Source organism: Lampetra fluviatilis, chromosome 25 (genome assembly GCF_964198595.1).
Source record: "Lampetra fluviatilis chromosome 25, kcLamFluv1.1, whole genome shotgun sequence".
NCBI classification, from domain to species: Eukaryota; Metazoa; Chordata; class Hyperoartia; order Petromyzontiformes; family Petromyzontidae; genus Lampetra; species Lampetra fluviatilis.
Genome location: NC_136299.1, coordinates 4,815,242 through 4,842,609, shown reverse-complemented (window position 1 = coordinate 4,842,609; position 27,368 = coordinate 4,815,242). Strand labels below are relative to the sequence as shown.

Here is a 27,368-nt window from a genome sequence, read left to right as displayed (position 1 = left end):
GGGCACCACGGGGTGACCAGCCCCTCCCCACCCAGCCCCTCTACACCCTCCCCACCCAGCCTCCCTCTCCCTGCACGACGGACACAATAATCCCCTGTGGGCTGGTGTAACCAGGAGGTTCCTACCAGTTTAACACATGCTTTGGCCAATGTGTGTAAGCGAGCAGTGATGAATTTTATCTCTGGATTCGAGCTCACGGCACTAATAAAACTGCATGTCCGTTCCCAAGGGCCTTGCAATTCGTCGCGTTAGACAATAAAGCCAATGTCCCATAGTCAGCTTGTCTGAAGCTCAAGTTGGAATGACTGAGCAATGCCCGAGTATAACAATAACAGTATCAGAAGATGACATGCATCAGGAGATTGTTGCCGATCACAATTAAAGGTCGAAGGAAACGTTAAAACGTATTTTTTTAATGTTTCACAAAGGAACATCGTCCAAAGTTCTAGCTTCTTATGCACCACACACGCAATATGTGTGTACGTTTCATAACAAGACCAACGGGGCAAAAACAATCCAACTCAAGTTTTTTGTCGAAAAGTGTCAGGTTTTAACAGAACATGAAAATAAACGACGTGGAGACGTGCAATTCAGAACATTGTTTATTACTCGAATGGGAATTTTTGTTTCTTCTTCTCCCTGGTACCCGATGATAAAAGCATAATCAAGAGTTCCATTGTTCTAATTCTTGGTGAGTGTTCCAGTAATCACCGCGGAAATCGGCACGCCATAACAAGCAGTAGGGGGGGTGGGGGGCAACTTAAGAACTCGAGTGAAGTGAATGAACAAAATGAAAACGCAATCAGTGCACTCTGGTGCTATTGTTTTGTGTTTAGTTTGGTGTCCTTCCCTCACACCTCCGATTAGCATGGTTGGCTATGTAAGGTGCGAAAGAAGTTCAACATACCTTCAATATTTTTCAACCACAACTCTCAGGCACTCGCACACATAAACTGAGAGGATATCCTACGCTGTGCAAAAAAATCGGAGTGAGCCAACGTTGTACAAGCCATTCCAATGTTGTTCCGTGAAGGGATGCCAATTCTACTCGGTGTGCAACTTCGTTACGGTAATAAAATCGGAACCTTCGTCGCTTCCTGCTGCCACGTCTTGTTATCATTATTAACTTTGCATTGACGAAGGTGATTTCTCAACCCACACAGGTCACTCCCAGGCAAACTCGCTGCTCTGTTGTTAGGTCTGAATACCGATGGCCTGCAATCAACTGACCGAGGTAGCTTTGGGCGGAATTGATTTTCGAGGACGTCAATGCGAAATTTTAAATTTCATGGTCTCGCAATAGTAATCTCATTTCACGTTAGACCCAGTTTTAACCCCAGCCCATCAAACTCTCCCACACTACTGGACCATTGCTCCCACAAGCAGTATTTTATTATAAAGGTCTTGGGTCTAATTAGAAATCGATCCACGTATTCTGGCACTACTGACCTGCCCTTGACCCTGAAAAAAAACCCGGCGTAAAACACGTCGTCATCGTTTTGCAAAAAGGTGACACCGATTCACGTGCCCTTCACAGCATTGCAGCCACAATGCGGAACGGTGGGATAACGTGTTGCGGTGGTCTCGTTTGTAATGGTACACAGACTCTGACAATGGCAAAGCATACATCTCGCATTATGGATGATACACGTCATTTAGGTGGTCAACGGCGGTAAAAGATTAGAGATAATTTTTTTTGGTAAATGTATGTCTTTATAGTCCAAGAGCCCAGACCAAATATTTGACTTGTTGGTAGTACCTGAGATGGGAGACACAGAGTTTTACCAACGTATTTAAATCGCCAATAAAAGTGAATTTGGCACAAACCTTGTTTGATAAGAACATTATCACAATCAACTTTCATTAGCCTTTTGCAGAAACTGTAAAATACTCTCCTCCAGTTCACGGACCACTAATGCTTTCTCACATTTTAAACTCGTTCGCACATTTTAAATGCAGAGTGACACTTTCTTTTAACGTAATCTATTTAAATGCTTATAGCTTAAGCAGAGGGAACACTTGGACAAGCTGTCCTTGACGAATGGATTCCCTTGAGGAAAAGGGATTTGCCAGGATGTCGAGAAATATTGTCACTCCTGTCAGACCCCCCCCCTCCCTCCCCGTCACTCATTCCACGTGGAATGGAAACCAAAAAGCACAGTGTTCAAGTTACATTAGTCACACCAAAACCTACGTAAAAATCCTGAGTTAGAAAATAAATCTAGACGTTCATTTTACACCGTCAATTTTTCTTTTATCTGTTCTTCTTCGTACTGGCCATTGAAATATGAGTTTCAACTCTGCTGTGCAAAATGTAGATTATTACCGGTCATTGTCACAGCCGTTTAAACTGCCATACAATGTGGATGATAATGCAATCATAGCAGTCCAATATATTAAACTAACAAGGCCTGAAGAAATTTCAACAAACGGCCCAATGTATACAGTTGCCATCTCTCACCAACCTACACATTCAGATTACCCAGAGATAGGACAAACGAGAATAGGTATCTACGCTAGATAATGATGCACATGCCGGCAATAATTATTGGTTGAGTTATTTTGATTTGTATAGATTGGGGAACGAAATACAGTGGTTGGATTTAGTACACCCTTTGTAAGTCTCTTCACAAGATGGCTATCCTTCCATATATAAACCTGTAACCTTGGAAGGATGGGTTTTTCCTGCCGACATGGAAAATAGGATCACATTACCATCCACTCCATCTGTCAAGGTGGAAGTGGTCTGAGCTCGATTATTCTAAGCGAGTACCGTGTGCAAGTGCCTTTCCCCAACAGCTATAGCAGTGTCAATAAAGTTGGTCCATTTCAGTGCAAAATAAATCGCATGGGGCTGAACAGCAAGATGCAAAATATCAGCCACTAAGCACATCTTCTCAGCCATGGGCTTGATGGATTCTCACACGGCCAAATCAGCTGTACTGGAAAAATAAACTAATGCATATTACCCACTGGAGCATTCTGAGAGTTGATTTATAAACCCTTCTGATCAAGAACACTCGCATTGCGGTCAAATTGCAAGCCTTCTGCAGACAGCACATTTTTACGCACCAGTGGCATGCTGCACGGAGTTTTAATTCGAATTGAAAGACTCACAACCGACACGTTTAAATTTACTCGTGTTAATGTGCCAAAAAACCTTCCCGTCAGACTCGACGAACGCAATCAATCGCACACACCGCATGCCGTTGCAGTTGATTGAACGTGGTAGAAAGGCACACACGGAAGGCGTGCATGTTTATGCAATGTAACAGAAAATCATAGATCATATGAGCCTAACCTATATGAAAGAGACAGGAAATATCCGGGTATTTATTTCTGGCTTAAACTGTGGGGAGATGGGGGTCTCTGAAAAAAAAACTATATGATTAGATAATGCAGATGCTCAGATCACTCTTTTCCCCAGCGAAATGTAACAGAGAAGACCAACACGTGTAGAATGGAGAGAAGAACAAGAAATAACATGTCAAAGCTTAAGATGCATCACGTGATTGGGAGAAAATCGACAAATAGGCCTGACAGTTGCGTTATTCTGCGACTTCAAGGTACAGAGGTCATCAAGGTCAATACTGCCGATGCCTCCGGATGTCACCGCTGCTTTCTCCGTTGTGTCAGGACTCACAGCTGTTGCAAAGTCAACGCCTGACCTCCAATTTCTGCTCTTGCAGTATTCCTCCATCTGTATTCAAGGCTACGCCCCAGAGGTCGCAATCGGGTACCCGATACCCGTACCCTACCCGATACCCGGCTACCCATACCCGGCGGGGTACGGGTACGGCTACCCGTACCCGGTTGGGTACGGGTAGCCGTTTGCGACCCTGGTGCGGCCGGGTACGGGTAAGCAATCAAAACCCGTTTGCGACCTCTGCTGCTTCTCCTTTACCGGCTGTCAATTGGGGTATTCGTTTTGCTGACCCGCCCATCACTGGACATCTGTAAAAAGAAAACTTCATAGCTCATTGGATTCCTCCATGTCTAAATACAGATTTCTGATTCTGGGTGATGTAAGACGTGAAAAGTAGCAATAATCAAGATTTCAGCAGAGCACTAGAAAGGAAATCAACCCTCATCAGAAACGCACTTTGTATCTCAATGAGGACATGACAGCTCCATGCATAATTTATAAGATTACATTAACATGGAGTGGGGGATAAGTGTGTCCTTTTCACCTAAATTTCACCGTAGTTCAAACTTGAGTACCTCTTAAATTCGCGTTACGCTCTTGAATGTGCTCACTATGTTTCACTGCACGAATAGAAGAACTGCTGACAACGCCGATTCAAACACCAAATCCCACTTGCCCTTACACTGATCTGCTGATCTTCTTCCTCCCACTCGGGGTATGCGGCTTTATTCATCAGCGCACCTGACGTGCGCCGGAAGCAAAGCACAGCTTGCGCACAGGCTCTGCGATGCCTGTCGCTTAACGTTAAATGGTCGGGCTGCGTTCATCTACGTTTGGCAATGATGAATGTTCGATGTTTCATTTGAGAAACTGCCCTCAATTACAGTGCCACAAGGCAAGCTTGTATTTGTTATAGGAGTGATTGAAGACACGAAGATATTCGTTAAGCTTTATAGACGGCTGCAGTCAAGTGTGCTGTTGGTTGAGCTGATGTAGGGGGAGCGTACTGCACTATTATCGCGGTCACCTAGGTTCGTTTCCTAGCCAATGACACTGATGTAAAACTGATAGATGCACCTTTGCCGCACAAACATACACTTATTCCTCTTTTCCAATGTACAACCAAGGTGGTGCACAGCTCAGGAGGGGTCACATTTTTTCCCCACTGCAGAATCACACGCAATGACCGGCCTGAGACACAAGGAGATGTTGCAGTGATGTGTCTGGGTTGTGTACCGGTTGACGTCACACGCAACTAATGCGTTGTTAGCCATGCCTCTGGCCCTGCTTGGCCCCGAGCTGGATTCAGATTTCTTGTGAGGCCAGTGGCATCATGGCCTGGTTCTCGTTCAGCACGGAAAACAAGCCAGTGGAAAACCACCTGTACCGCGAGGAGCCCGTAAGCGTGACATCACTCAATAGACGGAAGGCAGCGTCATCTGCATGCGTCTCCACTCGTTCATCGCGTGCGACTTTAGCAGCATGATACCGGCTTCTGCAGTGGAAAAGCAACCTGGCGCCTCCCTGAGCTGCACTGGGCTGCATTGGCGTGGGCCCAGCACGGCTCAGTTGTACCGTGGAAAAGAGGTATTTCATTCAACCTTTCATGTAGTGCACTAAGTGCACTCCGCTTTGAGGGGCAGCGGGGGTGGGTGGATGAGTGGGTAGGGGTCAGATGGATGGGTGGATTTTACGAGTGACGTTTCCGCCTTAATCGGCATGCTGGCTGGAGCCGGGTGGAGCCGGGGGGGCGGCCTGCTGGGGTCGTGCGCGGAACGCGAGCCAGCGGCACACGGGGCAGCAGTGGCGGCCGCCTTCGAGCCAGACGGCAATGCAGCGAGCGTGGAAGGCGTGGCCGCAGGGCAGGCACGTGAGCAGGCAGCCCAGCGAGTAGGCCTCGAGACACACCACGCACTCGGAGCCGCGCACCGAGCCCCGCGGCCAGCACGACCAGTCGGCCTCCACCTCCCGCTCGACCTCCGAGTCGGAGGCGCTGCTGTCGGCCTGCGGCACGGAAACAAAACGGCGGTTTAGACACGGGTCCTCCAGTGGCCTCCTTTGGCGGGGTTTGTTTGGGAGCCGAGCTGGCCAGGATTGAGCCAGGGACCGTGGCCCACTGTTCACCTAGGAAACCGGACCCAGAGAGCAGAGATATATTCGATGTTTCTTGACTTATCGCTATGACAACAAAGAATTGCATTTACTTTAAGAATGTGCTCTTTAAAAAATAAGAACAAAAATATAACTGAGACAAATAAGACGAGGAATTAATAAAAACATATTTTTTACTCTAAATCTGACCAATGATTCGAATACTGTCTGGCATTCAACTTTCTGAAAGATAATGCGTTTTAAGCTACATCGTGGATTAAGTCAGCCGATCATCCCACACTTCCGATTATCACGGTTGTCTACGTATGGTGCAAAATAAGTTTAACTTACATACATAGATCCCAGCAGGGTCGTAAAATTAAGTACCACTTTGTGGGAAGTCGAAAGTGGTAGTCCTTATCTCGAGACTGCTTCCTCCCCACCCCTAACAGAAAATGAGTGTGCCTTCGAATAAGAAAACACATTAACTTTTGGGTTATAATAGGCTGAAATGTATTTTGCTCGACTGCAAGAAGCTAAAATATCTGGACACATTATTTAAAAAAGGGCGTAAACTCACTCTTGAAACTAGATGGGCTCAAGCTACATGACGAACGAACAAATGAATGTCTGCTTACCACGACGTGAGGGTCTGTGGGGGGAAGATGCTGGGGCCCGTCGGGCTGCCCAGACGGCGCTCCAGCCTGCGCCAGAGCCGCCCCCACGCGACCCGTCGACTCAGTCCAACCGCCGGAGAAAGCCCCGCCGCGCTCACCGCCTCCTGCTCGTCCGCAAACGCAGCGGCCAAATTCACTTTCGCACGGTCCGGGGTTTCTACTACAGACGGGGGAGAAACGCGCGGCGTCGCCGTCACATCCGTCGCGTGCCCCGGCGGATTTACACGAAGGGCAGGCACCGTGGGGGGGCACGCGGCTTGCTCCGCTTTCGCGCGAATGTTCGTCGGCGGCGGCGCCGTCGTCGTCTGCGCGCAAGGCAGAGCAGCCGCGGCACCCCTCGTCCGCGCCCGTTCCGGGCGCGCGTGTACAAGCGGCAGCACGGGCCGGCGTTTTAATCCGTTCGGTGCACTTAAATTCCCACGTCGGCAGATACTTTATATAATCGGTCGAAATTGACGGTCGCAGCCAAAGGTCCGGCACGGCGAGTCTCTCCAGCAAGATGTCGATGCCGTCCTCCAAGTCGCCGTCGTAAAAACTGGTGGGGTAGCTGGGGAAGGAGCCTATGGGGCGGAACAAATAATTAGAATAATATTCCCAGAGACTCGACAGCCAGTCCAGATTGTTTTCCATCAGGATCTCGTCGTCCTCGTCGGACAGCTTGCGTTTCTTCTCGATGAGGTCGACGATCAGGCCGTGCGCCAGGTACGTGCCCAGCAATATCGCGGGGTGGGACGAATAGAACATCCAGTCCGTGCGCACCCACGACGCTATCTTTGTCGTGTTGGTGAAGCGCAGAAACTTCAGGCTGTACTCGTAAAACGTGTCCAGGTGGGGCAGCTGCAGGAGGCCGACGATGGGCAGCCAGGACAGGATGAGCAGCGTGTTGTAGGTGCCCAGGGTGCTGATGAGCACGACGAAGCGCTTGATGGTGGCACCCTGTGTGATGAAGAGGTCCATCCATGCGGCGGCATTCACCAGCACCAGGCTGAGCACGAACAAGTCGTTTACCTCGGGCTGCAAGAAGCGCAGGAAGATGTCGAGGGCGCGGTGCGAGAAGTGCTCGCCTCGCAGTGTGCCGTACTCGTACGTGCCCTCGGGCGTCTGGATGATGTACGCGGGCAGCTTGCGCAGGTTCAGTTCCCCGCGCCGCTCATAGTCCTCCTTGCGCCAGCTGCGCATGTCGACGAAGATGAAGCGCACACGTCCCGTGAACTTGACGCTGACGGCCGACAGGAACATGGGCGGCCGGTCGAGGTTGGCGAACAGGAAGACCTTGACGCGGCTGTTGCCGGCGCCCACTTTGTTGCTCCCTCTGCCGCCGCCACCGCCGCTGCCACCGCCACTGCCATCACCGCCGCCCCTTCCTGCCTTGGCGTCGTCGTCGCTCGTGCCCAGCCTGCGCCACTCGTCCCAGAATTCCGCCGGCTTGCGCACGGCGGCGATGCGAGCCGCCACGCTCGCGTGCACCCACTCCAGGATGTGCTGCAGTCCCTTCACCCTCCCGTGGAACTCTAATGTCAAATAATAAAGGGCAAAAGGAGGAATGAAGCGTGCAGATTTAGGATGCATCGTCAGGTAAAGGTGCAGCCCTGCAAATGCCTGCTCATGCCGCTGTTAACAGAATGACCTCCAGCGGAGGGAATACTGGAGAGCCTCTCTAGAGGGTATTTAGCCGACTCTGATGTTTGGCAAGACGTCTTGGAAGAGGTGCGAGTGCCTACACTTGACCACACCATACACAATCTGCCGATCTTACGGTATTCCACCATCCGGCTGTGGGTATTCCCATTGCTCTCCAGCCTCGGTAAGTTTCCCGAGTCCACACCGTGCACTCATCATGTGCATCGCTCCCTCCTCTTCCTCAGTACATTTACAAGAGTCCTCAACTCACGAGTAGAAGACCTGAGTTCGAATCCCAGTTAGGGCTTGATGCAGTGCTTCATTATGGGAAGTCAACAGTGGTTATACTACAGAATGGCAAATGCCATGGGAATGAGGAATTTCCACCATGTGCTCATATCTGATGAGAGAGAGGAATGCGATCCAATTATTAGGTGAATGTACATACTGTACTTTGACTTTGTAAAGGCCTCCTGGCAATGGAAATAATAAAAAAAAAAGTAATAGTGTGTCATGGCCAAATTATAGCACGTTAAATATCGACCCCACATTGCCAATGAATGATAAATGTTTGTGTTGCTTGGGAAAGAAGCAGAATCACAGCCAGAATTGCCCTTGACAGACTTATGAGAACTTAATAAAAACTAAGCCACAGAGAAAAAAAACTAAATTCAATGGAATGCATTTTCACATAAAAAGACGTCATTAATTTCCCCGCATTTGGACGATGAAAGCAAGCCACAGCGCAATGAACATAATTGGCACGCACTGAAGGTGTACGTGTATATATTTAAAAACATAGATATAATCAGAATTTTTGACGATGGGTTGAAATAGATCATAAGATTATACATGGTGTTAAGGTTATTGGATAGAAATATGCCCCTTTATGTTGTTCAGAGCAACACCATTACGTTTCGAATGAAAGTTAAATTACCTTTGAGGACCACCTTTCCCTTGGAGGTGTTCGTGAGAGGCACGGCCATAATGAGACTTGGTCCAAGCCATCCCCGCTTCATGCAGAACCTGTAAGCAAATTTGCAAGGCAAATGCCAACAATGACGCATCACACATTCAGGAAAGACATCAGCGTAGAGAACTTCGTACAGTCAAAAATAAGAGTGCCTTCATGTTTTTGGTTCTTTCGGTAAAGTCACGTAGAAGGGAAATAATAAAATAATACAAATAAAACATAATAAAAAGACAGGAAAGACAGCGTCTTTCCAACAGACCTGTTCTTCACCTGAGGATGGCTGCTTGCGTTGTAGCCGAAACGTCGTGAGAATTGTATTTTATTATCATTTATTTTTTTTATTTTATTATTTCCCTTCTACGTGACTTTACCGAAAGAACCAAGAAGATGAATCCCTGCAGTCACGAAAGCTTTAAATCGAAATTTAGTGCCTTCATGCTTAAAGGATCAATAGCTCATCGCAACAACAACCGCAGTTCGTCACTAAGTGGCGGTGACGTCACTACGGAGGTTGTGACATACGAGGTGCACTTTAATGCCACGTGAAGTGTCGAAGGCTTGTTGGCAGGTGATCACAGAACAGACAGCAGGTGCCATGGGTTCACTGACTGAGATGACCAACAGATGCACCAACTGTGCTCCCCACAGTGCAGACTCTCTGCGTTTTAGCCGCCCGGCGCTCTGCTCATTGTTGCGTGCGTCGCCCCTCTGCCCTCCGTTGTTGCTGGAGGGCGACTGCTTCCAAATCCAGCCTATTGCTCATCCGCTATGACAGCACTGATTTCATAATGTCACGTATGCATCTACAGCCATTGTATCAATCTCCTGCTGGTTGAGGGCCTCCCTACGCCAACGTGGGGCCATATTTCCCCAAGGTTGGTCAGTGTAGGTTGGTAAAAGTGGGGAGCAGAGATGTGGGAGCCTAGTGGTGGATGTTGCCGTACTTGCCCTCCGCTGACAACACAGGCCCCGCAGCAGCCTGCAGTGCCTGTGTTCTGCATAGCGATTCTCCATCAAAGCACGAAGCAGGCTCAACCCTGGTTTAGCTTCTGAGATATACGTATGTATGTTGAACTTATTTCACACCGTACGTAGCCAACCGTGAGATATAACAATGGGTCCATATCTTAATTTGGGAGCTTTCGTGACTGCAGGAATTATTCTTTGGTTCTTTTCGGTTAAGTCACGTCTAAAAATAAAATAATAAATCAAAATAAAACAACACATTACGACGTTTCGATTGCAACACAAGCAATCATCATCAGGCATAAAAGAAATAGCAACAAAAATCTAACTAGAAAACTATAGACCGACATACAAGCAGACAGACATCACAACGGCACACATAGAGAGGAGTATACAGGCACACGAAAATTAAATAACCTAGTAAAATATTGAAATGTGATGTAATACAACACAGAGAGTCGGTTAACACACAATTAACGCATGGCCTGGTTGACTACGTGTTTCAAAATTTGCTAAGTTAGAATTTTAAGTGTGAGCAACAAATATCTAACTAGAAAACTATAGACAGACATACAAGCAGACAGACATCACAACGGCACACAGAGAGAGGACACAAATCGGCACAAAGAGATGGTCGTTTCTGTGACGGTCCCTTAAATATAGAGAGGAGGGGGAGGGGACGGGGGGAGGGAGAGGGCGGGGAGATCAATGGGTGCACGCCAACGTACTCCTATTGTAAGTGAGATGATAGACGCGGCATGGGAGGCAAACCTGAAAATTAGGACAAACGCGGCACGGGAGGCAAGCCTGAAAATTAGGAGACAAGCACACGAAAATTAAATAACCTAGTAAATTATCGAAATGTGATGTAATACAACACAGAAAGTCGGTTAACACACAATTAACGCATAGCCTGGTTTATTACATGTGTAGTGGTGATACGCGCTGGGTGTATATGTCGTGTGCCAGCGCGTATGTACGGGTGTGTGTGTGGTGACGCGCGCTGACGGGGAGGAGCAGGCGTCAGTGCGCGGGTGGGGGTAGTGCTGCTGATTGGCTGTGTGCCGGTGACGCGCCCAGAGGGAGTGATCGGGTAGCAGCGCGGTGTGATTGGTCGGGGAGTGGAAACACGCGCTGAGCGGAACCGGATCGTAGGGATAGCGCGTGGGGATTGGGTAACTGAGGAGCGGTGCCGACGTTGAGGTCCGCATCCGCTCCGTCTCCCGGGAAGAAGGGGTATATAAGGTGATGCACAGAGGAGCAGGGGCAGAAGTGGAACCATCTAAGAATGAAGACGAAGGTGCAGAGATAGAGCCCGGAGAGGAGAGTAATGGAGAGTAGAGGAGAGTAAGGTATAAGTGTGTAGCCAGCGAGAGAGAACGGTCTACACGAGCTGAGTAATGTATAGTGTGTAGCCAGCGAGAGAGAACGGTCTACACGAGCTGAGTAATGTATAGTGTGTAGCCAGCGAGAGAGAACGGTCTACACGAGCTGAGTAATGTATAGTGTGTAGCCAGCGAGAGAGAACGGTCTACACGAGCTGAGTAATGTATAGTGTGTAGCCAGCGAGAGAGAACGGTCTACACGAGCCGAGTATGCATACGGTGTAGCCAGCGAGAGAGGAAGGTCTACACGAGCCGAGTATGCATACGGTGTAGCCAGAGAGAGAGATGCAAAGTCTACACGAGGCGAGTGGAGAGTGTAGCAGAGGCGCAGAGTCTACACGAGGCGAGAGAGGAGTGTAGCCGAGGCGCGGAGTCTACACGAGGCACAGAGAGCCGGCAGCACAGAATCCAGAGTCAAGAGAAGCGCATTGTGAAGAAGAGAGGCCACGCGTTGTATTGTTGCAAGTCAGGATTTAATAAAAGAGGTGTGTTCCCGTCAGGGAGTTTCCTGCCGTCATTTTCCAATACTTCATCTGGCGTCAGAAGTGAAACGGGCTTCCAAGTATGGAGACGAGGAAGACCCGTAGGAACCACGGGATTGACCGCGAGGAAGACCTGGACGACTCGGGGCCGCTGGTGGCGGGGGGTGAGGAAGAGGACTTGCCCACGCTGCAGGGTCCGTCGACGGCGCCGGCCGAGCGACCGGGGACAGACGCCGGGCTTCGTGAGGCGCACTCCCGACTGGCGGAGCTGCTGCTCGCCGCCGCGTCCATCTTGGCGGAGATCAGCTCGTCGGGAGGAGCGGGGACGGTGGGGGACATTTTACAAGGTCGCCCCGCAGATTCCCGCCAAAACGAATGGGGGATTCCCGCCATTGCGCCTGGGCCTACTTTTGGCGGGAACGGCGAGCGCCACGTGGTGGTGGGTTCCCAAGCGCGCGCATCGACGTCATCAGCGCGCGAGGGGGTCCGCCATCTTACGTCTGCTGCTGGAGCCGCCATCTTAGACACCGACGGACAGGCGGGGAGGAACCACGAGGCGGATGACTTCATTTTTCAGCAGCGCCTGCCCACGTTGTCAGCCTTCAAGGCGGAAGGCGGAGACTGGGGCCAATTTCAGCGAAGGTTTTTGGCGCATCAAGAGATGTCAGCGTGGTCCGATGCTACGGCGCTGCGGGCATTGCCCGCCATGCTGGACGACGATGCGCTCGCGGCCTTCAGGGCTGCACGGAAGTCGGACCGCTCCACGCTGAAGGATGCGCTGGGTTTGTTGGCCAGGGTCTACGGGCCTCCCTCTACGTGCCGCCATCAGTTCTACGCAAGACGGAAAGCGGCCACGGAGACCGCGCTGGCCTATCGCACGGCGTTGCTGGCTCTTGCTGATGCTGCGTTCCCTCGGATGGACGAGGAGGGCCAAGACGCGATGGTTTTGGAGCAGCTGCTCAAGTTGGCGCAGGACCTGGGGGTCCCTATCAACACAGCTGACGAGATTGATATTTCTTCTTTGAGAGTCGCCACGAGTATTCAAGCGCACGAGGCCCTGCAACGGAAGCAAGGCGTGGGTTGCAACGCTGCTGTCGTCGCAGCCCCGGGTTTGGTGGTCGCCGAACCCCAAGTCGTCAGCCCACGAGAGGAGGCGTTCGCCACGGGACGACCAGGGGACTGGAGGCCGGGGGCCCGGTCGCCTCTGCGATCGGGCCGAAAGTCGGAGCAACCAAGATCTACTCCGACCCTCGTCACGTGCTATAACTGCGGCCTCCGGGGCCACGTGGCGTCCGGGTGCCGCGCTCCGCGGCAGCGCGCCATGGGAGCTCGGCTGGACGACGACCGAGAGCCCAAGTCATCTCTACAATCCCCGGCAAGTCGCGGCACCTCACACGCTCGGCCTGTTTATTCGGCACACATGGGACGCCGCGTTGCGGCGGAGGAGGGCCGGTTAAGGTTCGGGGATTCGGTTCGGCGAGGGGGGTTCGGCCGGGACCAGGGAGACATTGAATGGGCGGAATTGGGGCATAGAATTGTGGCTGCTTCGGCGGGTTCGTCCGTTGTTACGGGATCTATTGATGGGGTTGAGATTAGGGTGTTAGTGGACACGGGGGCATCGGCAACTATTATATCGGACCTCATTTATAATATTCTTCCGGTCCAATGTCGTCCGCTGCTTCCAGTGGATGTGCCATTTTACACCGCTAATGGGGGATCGTTGGGCATTATCGGTCAGGTTAGGGCGTCCATTTGCATTGGAGATATCAAATTGTCGGGACCCGTTTTCGTTTTGTCTTCTTTGGCAGTTCCGTGTCTTTTGGGCACTGACTTTTTGGCTAAAATGCCCATTAAAATTCTTATCGATCAACGATGCATTGAACTGCCATCGGGTCGCCGGATTTCATTTTTGACGGGCCCTACTGACATTCGGACGGCGTGCGCTACGATACAAGCAGTGGCGACGCAGACAGTGCAAGTGCCCCCGGGTTCACAGATGTTGATTCCCCTCCGGTTGAGGAAACCATGGGTGAGGGAGGCTTCGGGACAGAGTATGCTTTTGGGTCCTTCTAACAAGGCTGTCGGGGGTCTTGATTTATCGGTGGCTCACACTTTGGTGCGGGCTGACAGGGATCCGTTTGTGATGGTTTTGAACGCGGGGTCGCGACCAGCTGTCATTCCGCAGGGCACCGTGCTGGCTCACGCGGCGCAGGTCCCTGGGGATGATGGGTTGGTTGCGCAGGTGGGCTCGAGCCCCGCGCGGAACGTTGAGCCAAGGGAAGACCTTGAGTGGGTCCATTCGTTATGTGCCGCCTCGGACGATTTGTCGGCGGCGCAGTTGGGTGCGCTGCGCGAGTTGCTCATTGAATTCTCTGATGTATTCAGTAAACATAAGTATGACATTGGGTGCACGGATTTGTTGCACCATCACATTGAAACGGGCGATGCGGCGCCGGTCAGGCTAAATCCCTTCCGACTGAGTCCCGTGGAGAAGGAACATGTTCAGTCGGCTGTTAACGATATGCTAGAAGCCGATATTATTTCGCCCTCCTCTAGCCCGTGGGGAGCGCCTATTGTGCTGGTTAAGAAGCAGGACGGGTCCCTGCGATTCTGCGTTGATTTCCGTCGCCTGAATAAGATCTCTGTGGCTGACGCGTATCCGCTCCCCAGGATGGATGAGTCCCTCGATGCATTGTCTGGTGCGCGATATTTTTCGACTCTTGATTTGTTATCGGGGTTTTGGCAGTTGCCGCTCGACGAAGAGTCGAAACCTAAGACAGCATTTCGGACTCCAGGGGGGCTGTTCCAGTTTAACCGCTTACCCATGGGACTTCACTCCTCTCCAGCGACGTTTCAGCGACTTATGGAGCTGGTTTTGTCGGGCTTGCAGTGGGATACATGCTTGATTTATATGGACGATGTCATTGTTTTCAGTAAAACGTTTGAGGAACACCTCCGGCGATTGAGAGGGGTGTTCTTGCGAATGCGATCGGCTAAGTTGAAATTTAAACCGGCCAAATGTCACCTCCTTCGTAGGTCCGTTAGATACTTGGGTCACATTGTCGATTCTTCAGGGATCTCCACCGATCCCGCGAAGACGGATTGTGTCGGTTCGTGGCCGACACCTACGTCCGTTTCCGACGTGCGTAGTTTCATCGGGTTTGCTTCTTATTATCGGCAGTTCGTTGAGCACTTCGCCACTATTGCAAAACCCTTGCACGCTCTAACGGCGAAGGGAGTGAAGTTCAAATGGGGACCGGAGGAGGAGGCCGCGTTTCGCTCCCTCCGGGACGCCTTGGTGGGTGCCCCACCCTTGTGTTATCCCGATTTTGCCAGTCCCTTTTTGCTGGGCACGGATGCTAGCAACACGGGCATTGGGGGGGTGCTATCCCAAGTCGTTGGGGGTGTCGAAAGAGTTGTCGCCTACGGTAGTAGGGTGTTGTCTCCGGCGGAGCAGCGCTACTGTGTCACCCGTCGCGAGCTGCTTGCCATTGTTTTTTTTGTGCAGCAGTTTAGGCCATATCTTTATGGTCGTCACTTTACAGTCCGAACGGACCACGCGGCGCTACAGTATTCATTGAGGGTCGCCCAGCCCTCGGGCCAGTTGTCGCGTTGGTTGGAAGTCCTCCAGGACTATCAGTTTACGACTACGTACCGTAAGGGGTTGCGACACACGAATGCCGATTGCTTGTCGCGGTTGTTGCCTTGTGATGAATGCGCGTGTTTGTCGGGATCGGCGCGCTGTAAACCGACGCTTGCGGGGGAGATGGGGGCACTGGCTGCGACAGCGGGCGCACCGATCGGGGATGATTCCACTGCCTCTCAGGGTCGGGACTCGCTGCTCTCGCTGTCGCTCAGCGAATGGGGCCGCCTCCAGATGGCGGACAGCTCGCTGCTAGCATTGCGCCGCAAGGTTGGGGGTCCCGAGGGGGACCAGGAGCGTACCGGCTCCTATGTACTTGAGCGGGGCGTGTTATTGAAATGGGACAGTTTGTCCCGGCGGAACGCACTCGTGGTGCCTTCCGCTGTGAGGGGGAGGGTTGTCTTGGCGGCACACGAACGCCTCTTGCACTTGGGAGTTAACAAGACGCTTGCCCTGCTTCAGCGTGACTATTACTGGCCGGGAATGGGAAGTGATGTGGTGCATATTCTGAAGGGGTGCGTTGAGTGCGCCAGGCGTAAACCACCGGCCGTGGCAGCTAATCCACCGCTGCAATCTATTCAGGTCTCGCGTACCAACGAGCTCGTTGCACTCGATATTTTGGGGCCCTTCCCAGTCACGCCGAGAGGGAATAAATATTTGTTAGTGGGGGTCGAATACTTTACCCGATGGCCTATGGCGTGGCCTCTCGCTAACCAGTCGGCAGCGGCTGTGACGGATGCCTTCGTCCAGGGCTATGTCCTGGACAAGGGGGCTCCCGAACGCCTGCTGACCGACCAAGGTAAAAATTTTTCGAGTAAATTGTTGCAAGAGGTGTGCGATCTGTTGGGTACCAAGAAGGTGCGTACCTCCCCGTACCACCCGCAGACTGACGGGATGGTGGAGAGACTCCACAAAACCTTGACTTCCATGCTGTGCCAGCAGGTGTGCGAGGCACATGTAGATTGGGACCTGCAGGTCCCGGGAGTCCTTGCCGCGTATAGAATGGCCCCCCATGCAGCTACGGGGTTTTCCCCATTCTATTTGATGTACGGTCGGGAAGCTGACCCGCCAATAGATGTACGGTCAGTGCGCGGGTGGGGGTAGTGCTGCTGATTGGCTGTGTGCCGGTGACGCGCCCAGAGGGAGTGATCGGGTAGCAGCGCGGTGTGATTGGTCGGGGAGTGGAAACACGCGCTGAGCGGAACCGGATCGTAGGGATAGCGCGTGGGGATTGGGTAACTGAGGAGCGGTGCCGACGTTGAGGTCCGCATCCGCTCCGTCTCCCGGGAAGAAGGGGTATATAAGGTGATGCACAGAGGAGCAGGGGCAGAAGTGGAACCATCTAAGAATGAAGACGAAGGTGCAGAGATAGAGCCCGGAGAGGAGAGTAATGGAGAGTAGAGGAGAGTAAGGTATAAGTGTGTAGCCAGCGAGAGAGAACGGTCTACACGAGCTGAGTAATGTATAGTGTGTAGCCAGCGAGAGAGAACGGTCTACACGAGCTGAGTAATGTATAGTGTGTAGCCAGCGAGAGAGAACGGTCTACACGAGCTGAGTAATGTATAGTGTGTAGCCAGCGAGAGAGAACGGTCTACACGAGCTGAGTAATGTATAGTGTGTAGCCAGCGAGAGAGAACGGTCTACACGAGCCGAGTATGCATACGGTGTAGCCAGCGAGAGAGGAAGGTCTACACGAGCCGAGTATGCATACGGTGTAGCCAGAGAGAGAGATGCAAAGTCTACACGAGGCGAGTGGAGAGTGTAGCAGAGGCGCAGAGTCTACACGAGGCGAGAGAGGAGTGTAGCCGAGGCGCGGAGTCTACACGAGGCACAGAGAGCCGGCAGCACAGAATCCAGAGTCAAGAGAAGCGCATTGTGAAGAAGAGAGGCCACGCGTTGTATTGTTGCAAGTCAGGATTTAATAAAAGAGGTGTGTTCCCGTCAGGGAGTTTCCTGCCGTCATTTTCCAATACTTCACATGTTTCAAAATTTGCTAAGTTAGAATTTTAAGTGTGAAATTTCAAGGAGAGGACACAGGCAGAGAGAACAAATAGCCAGAAAGAAAAAAGGATAAGTTTAAAACGTCCCCGTAGAAGTGGTTCAATCTTAATTTGGGAGCTTTCGTGACTGCAGGAATTATTCTTTGGTTCTTTTCGGTTAAGTCACGTCTAAAAATAAAATAATAAATCAAAATAAAACAACACATTACGACGTTTCGATTGCAACACAAGCAATCATCATCAGGCATAAAAGAAATAGCAACAAAAATCTAACTAGAAAACTATAGACCGACATACAAGCAGACAGACATCACAACGGCACACATAGAGAGGAGTATACAGGCACACGAAAATTAAATAACCTAGTAAAATATTGAAATGTGATGTAATACAACACAGAGAGTCGGTTAACACACAATTAACGCATGGCCTGGTTGACTACGTGTTTCAAAATTTGCTAAGTTAGAATTTTAAGTGTGAGCAACAAATATCTAACTAGAAAACTATAGACAGACATACAAGCAGACAGACATCACAACGGCACACAGAGAGAGGACACAAATCGGCACAAAGAGATGGTCGTTTCTGTGACGGTCCCTTATTTTGATTTATTATTTTATTTTTAGACGTGACTTAACCGAAAAGAACCAAAGAATAATTCCTGCAGTCACGAAAGCTCCCAAATTAAGATTGAACCACTTCTACGGGGAAGTTTTAAACTTATCCTTTTTTCTTTCTGGCTATTTGTTCTCTCTGCCTGTGTCCTCTCCTTGAAATTTCACACTTAAAATTTTAACTTAGCAAATTTTGAAACATGTAATAAACCAGGCTATGCGTTAATTGTGTGTTAACCGACTTTCTGTGTTGTATTACATCACATTTCGATAATTTACTAGGTTATTTAATTTTCGTGTGCTTGTCTCCTAATTTTCAGGCTTGCCTCCCGTGCCGCGTTTGTCCTAATTTTCAGGTTTGCCTCCCGTGCCGCGTCTATCATCTCACTTACAATAGGAGTACGTTGGCGTGCACCCATTGATCTCCCCGCCCTCTCCCTCCCCCCGTCCCCTCCCCCTCCTCTCTATATTTAAGGGACCGTCACAGAAACGACCATCTCTTTGTGCCGATTTGTGTCCTCTCTCTGTGTGCCGTTGTGATGTCTGTCTGCTTGTATGTCTGTCTATAGTTTTCTAGTTAGCTTTTTGTTGCTCACACAGCCGATTTGTGTCCTCTCTCTGTGTGCCGTTGTGATGTCTGTCTGCTTGTATGTCTGTCTATAGTTTTCTAGTTAGATATTTGTTGCTCACACTTAAAATTCTAACTTAGCAAATTTTGAAACACGTAGTCAACCAGGCCATGCGTTAATTGTGTGTTAACCGACTCTCTGTGTTGTATTACATCACATTTCAATATTTTACTAGGTTATTTAATTTTCGTGTGCCTGTATACTCCTCTCTATGTGTGCCGTTGTGATGTCTGTCTGCTTGTATGTCGTGTCTATAGTTTTCTAGTTAGATTTTTGTTGCTATTTCTTTTATGCCTGATGATGATTGCTTGTGTTGCAATCGAAACGTCGTAATGTGTTGTTTTATTTTGATTTATTATTTTATTTTTAGACGTGACTTAACCGAAAAGAACCAAAGAATGGGTCCATACCGGGAGAATTTGTTAAAGACAAGCTAATAATACCTTGAAATAATAATTTGCATCCCTTTCTCAATCCGCATCTGGATCAAGGCCTCCGCATGTGGCGATGCTGTATTGTTTTGACCATAGTTTACCACACCGGCCAGTGCAGGTTGGCATTAGGGCAGCACCGGTTCAGATAAAACCTGTGGCTGATGTTAGCCACGGACGGGGTAATAGAATTTTGTTCGCCAGGTTCATATCAGAGTTCGCGATGCCATTTGTACCGCCGCCGCCTCCACACCCAGGCCAATGTTTTCGGTGGGAAATTCCACGTTCTGATGGCAGGGGGCTCGTCACGCAATGCGACACCATTCTTTACTTCCTACAAAGTGGTGATAAATTTACAGAACCTGGACAGGACGATGGCGTTGAGTCGACCCCCAATGTACTTGTGCAATGTGTACTTCTGTACTATTTATTTATTGCAACGTGCTTTACCTTTCCTCTATCTAGCTCTCATATCGTTTTTTGTATTGTTTGTTGATGTAACCCACTGACCCGCCCCCTACCGGACATCTGTGAGAAAGAGCTTCATAGCTCATAGGATTCCTCCAGTCGAAATATTTATTACAGGTAGGAACAACAGTTCCACACTGCCCACCAGGGATTATTTGTCTGTCTGTCGTGCATAGCCACGCCCTCGATTTGTATTTCATAGAGCGCTTCGGGCAGGCTCAGCACCACGTGACGTGCCGCTCCACGCAGCTTGCGCCGCGTGACACGGATCTTACAAATGCGCTGTCCAACCAAGTTCCTACCTGCCCACTCCGAAGGAACGTGTTGTGAACCAAGATTTGTGCTCGCAGCCTTCTGAGTGTGACGCAAACACCCCCCCTGGCCACAATGCCACCCTGCCAGATACCCATAACATTATCCAGAACATTCAGCATGGTACACTGCACATTGATGGATTAATACTGCCCCCATTGGCGTTAAGATATTCAGAGCATCCCAGGACTGTTTAGAGTTAAGCCAATCCAGTTTGGTCACGATTTTTTTCCCCTTCCATTCAGGTATTCTTGCTGATCAGGCTGTTTCAGGTTGTGCAATAAACATCGCAACAAGAAGAATTTTCAGAGTTTCATATATGCCAATCACTCCGGATTCTACGACGCTTAGGAAAATAGGACATCCCATTATTGCGCCTCGTGTCAATAAAGTTATATAAATCAGGTCACACAGCAAGACACACATCTACCGGATTATATGAGGCGCCAACAACTTTTTCTTTCAAAATACAGGGTGGGGGGGGGGCAAGTAAGTCTTAGAATCCGAAGAAAACAGTTAATACGATAACCCTGTTTATGAGGAAGCTTGAGAAATGTGTAAGGCTATTTACAAGCATATACAACAAAGGCACTCGCTGAGTACACACTGGTAATTTACAAGTTCCAAATGTTATTATGTTACACCGTAATTTAGTTTATTGACTTGAAATCTGGTCGGAAAATGAAGTCTAACTCAATTTTGTAATCACACATATGCCACCTGCTACATAAACATTTGGCGGCTGCTACTGTTTTGAATTACCGTGCACGCAAAATGAAATAAATTACTAAATGCACGGACATCCAATCACACGGAGACACTCAAAAGTGGAACATCAATAACTACCCTTCATTTTGGAAGTAAAACAAACATTTTTTTTTTACATTTTACCCATAATTCTCCACGGCAATGCAGAATGAATTTATGTACGCAACACGTAGCAGGCTTTTGCAGCCAATGTTACGATTCGTAATTCATTTTTGGGTTGGGTCGCTACCGAACGATCCGACCAAATTTGTGTCATTAAGAATCCTCCATCACCCGACAACCAATGAAACAAATTGAATTCTCACGCGACGTACAACCGTTTAACGCTACAATTGTTATTGTTTCTACTCACCGCGAGTAAGCCGAGGTACAATTCTAACAACCGAATGTATTAATTAGATACATATTTCATATGGAGCGCCCTAGTCGGTAACATCTGGTAATCCGGTAACATTTGTTCAATGAGTCTGCTGATGAGCACTCTATGCTTGCTTAGACAACTGCTGCTGGGTAATATTTATCCAGAAAGACAATAGGTTGATGGTCTTATACGTTTTTAATATGTGAAGCCAATAAAAACATGTAGTTCTGGTTATATTTAATACGTTTTATTATGATTGTTAGAAACTTTCTTCACGAATTTAGCATTTGTTTATTCTGGCTGTGCTGAAAACTCAATTTATGGATGAAGGGGAGAGGTAAATTTATGACTCTATTGTAAACGTCTATTTGTGCAGTGCGAGCATGCCGATAAAATACTGTTAAAATTGTGACATAAAGCCACCTAAAAATGTATCGAATTTGTGCTCAAACTCACGGCAGCATTATGCAAAATCAACCTTGAACTGAGTGCCGCAATGTTTTCTCGGTATAAATTATTATCAATCTATTTATTTAGTGTGGGAACGGGTCTTGGAGACATTCAATCTTTCTTAAAAATAAGCTTCGTAGAAAAAAGAGCGTATAAAAGGTAAGACACATTCCAAAGGTCTCAAATGTTTTTTTTGTACAAAATATACATCAAAACGTATGTTGTACAATAAAGAAAATACTGTATCGTAGTAATGTAAAATAATGGAAGGTGGATATAGACACACCTAATATAAACGCAGTTATCGTATAAGCAACACGTGCTAATGTTACACTGGAGGGAAATTCTAGATTTGAAGGTTTCGTGACTGCAAGGATCCATACTCTTTGGTTCTTTCGGTAAAGTCACGTAGGTGAAAAAAAAATTAAAATAACTCAAATAAATCACGACGTTTCGGAGGCAACACAAGCTTCCCCACTGCATCCACAAGGATGTGATTAATATGATACTATCCTAATTACCTCGGGTTTACAGTAAATAACGACAACAGCTTAATCCCCCCCCCCTCATTCCTCCTCCCTTGCTCTTACCCTATATAATCACTCGTCACATACAACTCTCTCTGCCCACTACAGTAAAAACATTTTTGCTGTGGTTGTTCCACCTGATGATGGAAGCTTGTGTTGCCTCCGAAACGTCGTGATTTAGTTATTTTATATTTTATTTTCACCTACGTGACTTCACCGAAAGAACCAAAGAGTATGGAGAGGGAAAGTTGAAGGAAAACTTCTGATACTCCACATTACTTAGGATATTAGTACAGAAATACAGCTGGCCCTGTTAGATATATCTGCAGCTTCTGCTAAGTACCGATGAAGTGATAGAGCGCCTGCCTCACAATTGCAAGGTCATGGATTTAAATTCCATTTCAAGGACTGACTCGGACACGTCACCCTTGTGGGGTCAATAAATTGAGTACCAACATTGTGGGAAGTCAATAGGTACTCGTGATTATGGAAAACTGGCCACAGCCAGAGCCACGAGACCAAGTTTCCAGCACAGGTTCAGGGGTCACAAACGGAGAAAAACACCACTCTATAAATTTTAATGACGGAGGAAACGTTGGCGAGATGTTAACTACATCGGTAAAGTCACGTAGGTAAAATAATAATAATAAAATAATAATAAATGAAAATAACTAAATTAAATCACGACGTTTCGGAGGCAACACAAGTCTCCGTCTTCAGGTGGGACCGTCACAGCTAAATTTACTGTATCAAGTGAAGGGAAATCCAAGAGACACGAACAGGTTACATTCCTGAGATGCGTTCGTAGATACATTTGTTTGTATTTCAGAAACTCAATATTTTATTGTTTATTCGGTCAGTGTTATAGGATGTGTTATGGTTAAACAAAACAGGGAAGCATTGTTAAACTCATAAATAAGAAGAAATATTGGGATGGTGGGACTCATTACATCTCGCGGAGGATCGCTCCACCCAACAATATCGTTCCGCGGTTCAATTCGTAACTACAATCCAACGCAATTCGGCTGGTTAAAATTTAGAAAATCTTACGACGGTTTGTTTGTAAGCACGGACGTTCATATCTCACGGACTGCCTTTATATAATAATTAAAACAATGGTATTGTACGCTATGTATTAACTGTAAAAAAAAGTTTTTTCCCCAATGCAAAAAAACCTACAGCTGCTGTGATTGAAATGGGTATATAGGTTTGTTGTCCTTCCAACCGCTCCTCTGATGAGCACGGTTGGCTACGTATGGTGCGCCAAAGAAGATCAACATACGTTGCTGCGTGCAATGTTTGGCCAGCAATGCATCATCTTCACCTGGGATCCAGGGAGCAGTGGAAGGTCCCTGTTCGTATGCCGAAGCGGGAGACTTTTTTGACCACCTCCTTCCACTCCTTTGGCTCCAGCATGAAGTGTTTCTTCTTGCATGAGATCTGTGCCCCACAGAGGACGAAACAAATGAAAACACTCAATTCCCAACAGTACCCAGTGTGGTTCTGGCACAAAGGCACAAAGCCGACCATTTCACATATTATAATGACCACGATAAATGTCCCCTGATAACCACAATTGAGACATGATTCGTAATTAGTTTATTTGGGGTTGGATCGTGTAGCAATGTCATTTATTAAAACTGTCTGTGACATTATACCGCCACCATCTAATACAAAAGAAACGAATAATGAATCGTGAAAGCCCACGCATATAATTGAGACTTGTTCGTCCAGCAATAAATATTGGTGCAGTGAATTATAACAGTGGACCAGCTGTGGTGGGGGCAAGGAATAAGTGCTCCCTTCCATACAACCTGTCTGAGCAAGCCTGGCTCTGCTGATGAGACGCTGCACGTCGAAACTGGTCCACAAATCGCTTGTGTAGAGAACCGATGCTCCTGAAATAATGAACTCTGAGAAGGCCGAGTGGCAGAGTAGTCCCCTAGGGTACGGCGAATCGGAGCGATTGCCGAGTGTCCCGCGTTCTGGGGGGCCCCCCCTTGCTTCGACGTCACGGCATCAGATGTAATACTTCCGGTTTAGTTTGAAGGCATGGGGGGGGGCACACACTGGGATTTACGGGCCCTGCGCCCCCCCTATGGACGGCCCGGTGAGCGGCTAATGGGATGCGTTTGAAATATTTATCTACTTTTAGGTGTAAAGAGGCGCATTGCCTGCTTACTTAATTTGTTGACCAAAATGGACCATGGTGAACACGAGGGTATGGACTAAAGCATATTTGGACTCACGTGTGGAGGCGCAGAACAGAGTTCCACTTACGTGTGATTTTACACCTAACGCGCCACAGCAACGCAGACTGAGTTCGCACACGCCACAACCACGAGGGGAAACGTTCGTTCAGCCTCATCGTCAGCCAGCCGCCACGTGTGTGTGTGTTGAACTGTTATTACCCAAAAGTGAATGTGTCTCCTTATTCAAAGCTGCACTCATGTCCTGTTGGGGGTGGGGAGGAAGCAGTCTCCCCATACGGACGACCACTTTGAACTTCACACAAAGCAGCACTTATTTTATTGGCCCTGTTGGGATGTACTGATGTACGTTGAACTTATTTCACACCGTACGTAGCCAACCGCGCTAATCGAAGGTGCGGGGGAAATGTGATGGATGACGGAAGAGGAGAGAGAGGAAAGAGCGAGAGAGAAAGCGTTACCTGCACGAGCCACACGCCATCCTTAGTGTCCTCCACCTGCTCGTAGAAGTGCATCTCGCTGGTGAAGTCCGCGCTGCCGCTGCTGCTGCTGGCGTTGTCCACGTCTGCCTCCCCCTCGGCCAGCGTGGAGTAGAGCTCTCCCTCGCTCACATCGCCTGCACGTGCCGCCCAAAACGCAGACGCGCGCATATCAACCTGGCCAACACTGAACTAGAATAAAACTCCAGAAGAGGGTTTGTTTACACTGTTTGGTTTTTTCGGTAAAGTCACGTAGGTAAAACATTTAAATAAATTAAATTAAACCACGACGTTTCGGAGGCAACACAAGCCTCCGTCTTCAGGGTTTCTTTAGGTTAGATCGTGTAAATATAAATGTGTCGTTAAACCCTTCACCACCCGACACAGCCAATTAGTAAGGTTTGTCCAGTAAACAAAACATTCCAATTAGTTACTAGTTCAGCACACTGGTGTGTTGGAGAGTAAACCCATAAAATGTACAATTCGAGTACAACGTTTCGCCGGTAATTACAACCAGCCTCATCAGGCGTAGCATCGCACAAGGCGGGATGCTGCTGGATGCTACTAGATGCTACCCACGCTTCTCAGTCTTTGCTCAGCCTGCGTACGCATCTCACGTGTTATCACAGACTGTGCTTGACCCTATATCATATATTATTTATTACAACGTGATTTTTTTTCCATAATGTGGTTTTCTTCAGGAATGCAAGTACCACGTTATAGCAGAACAGACTGTTCTTTCCGATCCGCTACGCCACCGATAGCAATGATCATCACACGTCAGTTGAGCCAATGTTCCATCCTCAGATCTGGAAATTAGCCAAAATGCAGAAGCAAATGTAACACGTTTTTTTGTCATTATTGGTGAACGGGCCGACACCGTGAACTCGCTAATTCCCTCGAGAAAGTGGTTTAATCAGAAGTGGCTGAAACCCGGATTAAAAAACGAGGATCTCAGTGGTTCCACGGTTATGACCTCCGATTCACCCAGCCACCTCTAAAGAAACATCAGATTCTTGAATATTCAATTTGAAGCAAGTGTAGCACGCTTAACAATCGATATCAATCAATGACTTGATGCATCATTAATACCCCAGCTCATGCACGCATTTAACTGTGTGTGTGTAAGAATCGGTTGTGCGAGACTTGCGCAAACTGTACGCTTCAGGCTGATGCAATGAACGAGACGTAAAAATGCTAAATGCACAACAGTGGGAGGGAAATGCAAACGAGAGTATAAATTAGACAAAACTAATCAGGATTCCTGCATAAAATTATGACCTCAAATTTTAAGAGTTCAACAAATTACAGGGGGAGAAGGTGGAGGACGAAATGGGTGCCTGAACAGACCTATGAGTAAATCGGTATTGATATAATGTATTCCGAGTCCATTCATTTACAAGCCTCCTGAGATTTCTATTGCCCTTTTAAAAATAAATTATGTATAAACATAGCTGTGTTGGGCCAGTTATTATATTTTACAATTTAGCTGCGAGTAATGCCGCCTGAGGTTACACAAAGTGGTGCAGTGTTGTTTGGTGCACTGCGCTATGAACACAGCCAAGTGAGCTGCGTTTGAATTCCAGCCATGGCTGATACCTGTGGAGAGTTCCTCACCAACCTCAACACAGTGGGATGGTATGGAAGTATAGACACCTGAGTTTGATTCCCGGCCACGGCTAATATCAGTTGTGAGTGACGTCTCAACGAATCATGCCCACTCCTCCCTCCCATCAACTTGCATTGACCAGCGTGGTGAAGTATGGTCAAACAATACCCACGACTGACATGGGAGTCCTTCATCCGGCAGTGGTTTGATTAAGGGCCATAAATGTTTGTTGTTATTAACCCTTTCCTGTTCCGATGACGTACATGTACATAATTGGAATGGAACCGGAAAAAAAAACTAAAATAAAAAACTTAATCAGTACCGAGCCTCCCACAAAGCCATGCGGGAGGACTTGCGGCACGGTTTGGCGCCAGCTATCAAAGAGTGCAGTGGTATCGCTCCAGTTCTCTGCGGTGAGTACATTGTCTTTAAATTCAACATCGCGATGCCTCTCTAAATAAAATTAACCCTAACCGCTTCGCGTTTCGAGATTCAGCGGTGAACGGGACCCTTCCTGCAACTTGCAGACGTTTCGGAATGGGAAAGGGTTAAAATATCTGGATCAGCACCTCTGTTCTCCAAATGCGGTTTTCCTGGTTTGCGTCTCGAGCATGTCTTCTCTCAAGCTTTCTCCACGCACTACTGGGGGAATCTTCAAAAGCGGAGTTCAAAATCTTTTAAACTTGCATGTTAATTGGGTGCCTCTGCATTTAGCACGCCAGACTCACTATTGGAAGTTGCACTTTTTAAATCCTGTAAAGGTATCCATAATAGAGGTTTTTGGGTTAGATCGCGTAAATATATAAATGTGCCGTGAAAACCCGCCACCACCCTGCACAGCCAACTAGTAAGGGTTGTCACGTAAACAGAACAGGTAATTTACTTTTCGATTTAAAGCTTTCGTGACTGCAGGGATTCATCTTCTTGGTTCTTTCGGTAAAGTCACGTAGAAGGGAAGTAATAAAATAATGTTTTATTTTTATTATTATTTTATTACTTCCCTTCTACGTGACTTTACCGAAAGAAC

General features: G+C 48.3%; 1 protein-coding gene across 1 annotated transcript in view; it reads right to left on the bottom strand.

Moving 5' to 3' along the window:
• Window positions 1-620: 620 nt before the first annotated feature.
• RNF103 (ring finger protein 103) overlaps window positions 621-27,368 on the bottom strand; it is a 41,686-nt gene continuing 14,938 nt past the window's right edge. Inside the window, exons 2-6 of the mRNA XM_078868030.1 lie at window positions 24,715-24,869; window positions 23,368-23,483; window positions 8,972-9,060; window positions 6,376-7,925; window positions 621-5,650 (exon numbers count right to left, since the gene is read on the bottom strand). Coding sequence (XP_078724156.1) covers window positions 5,357-5,650; window positions 6,376-7,925; window positions 8,972-9,060; window positions 23,368-23,483; window positions 24,715-24,869 — 2,204 coding nt within the window. The 3' untranslated portion in view covers window positions 621-5,356. The remainder of the gene's footprint in view (window positions 5,651-6,375; window positions 7,926-8,971; window positions 9,061-23,367; window positions 23,484-24,714; window positions 24,870-27,368) is intronic.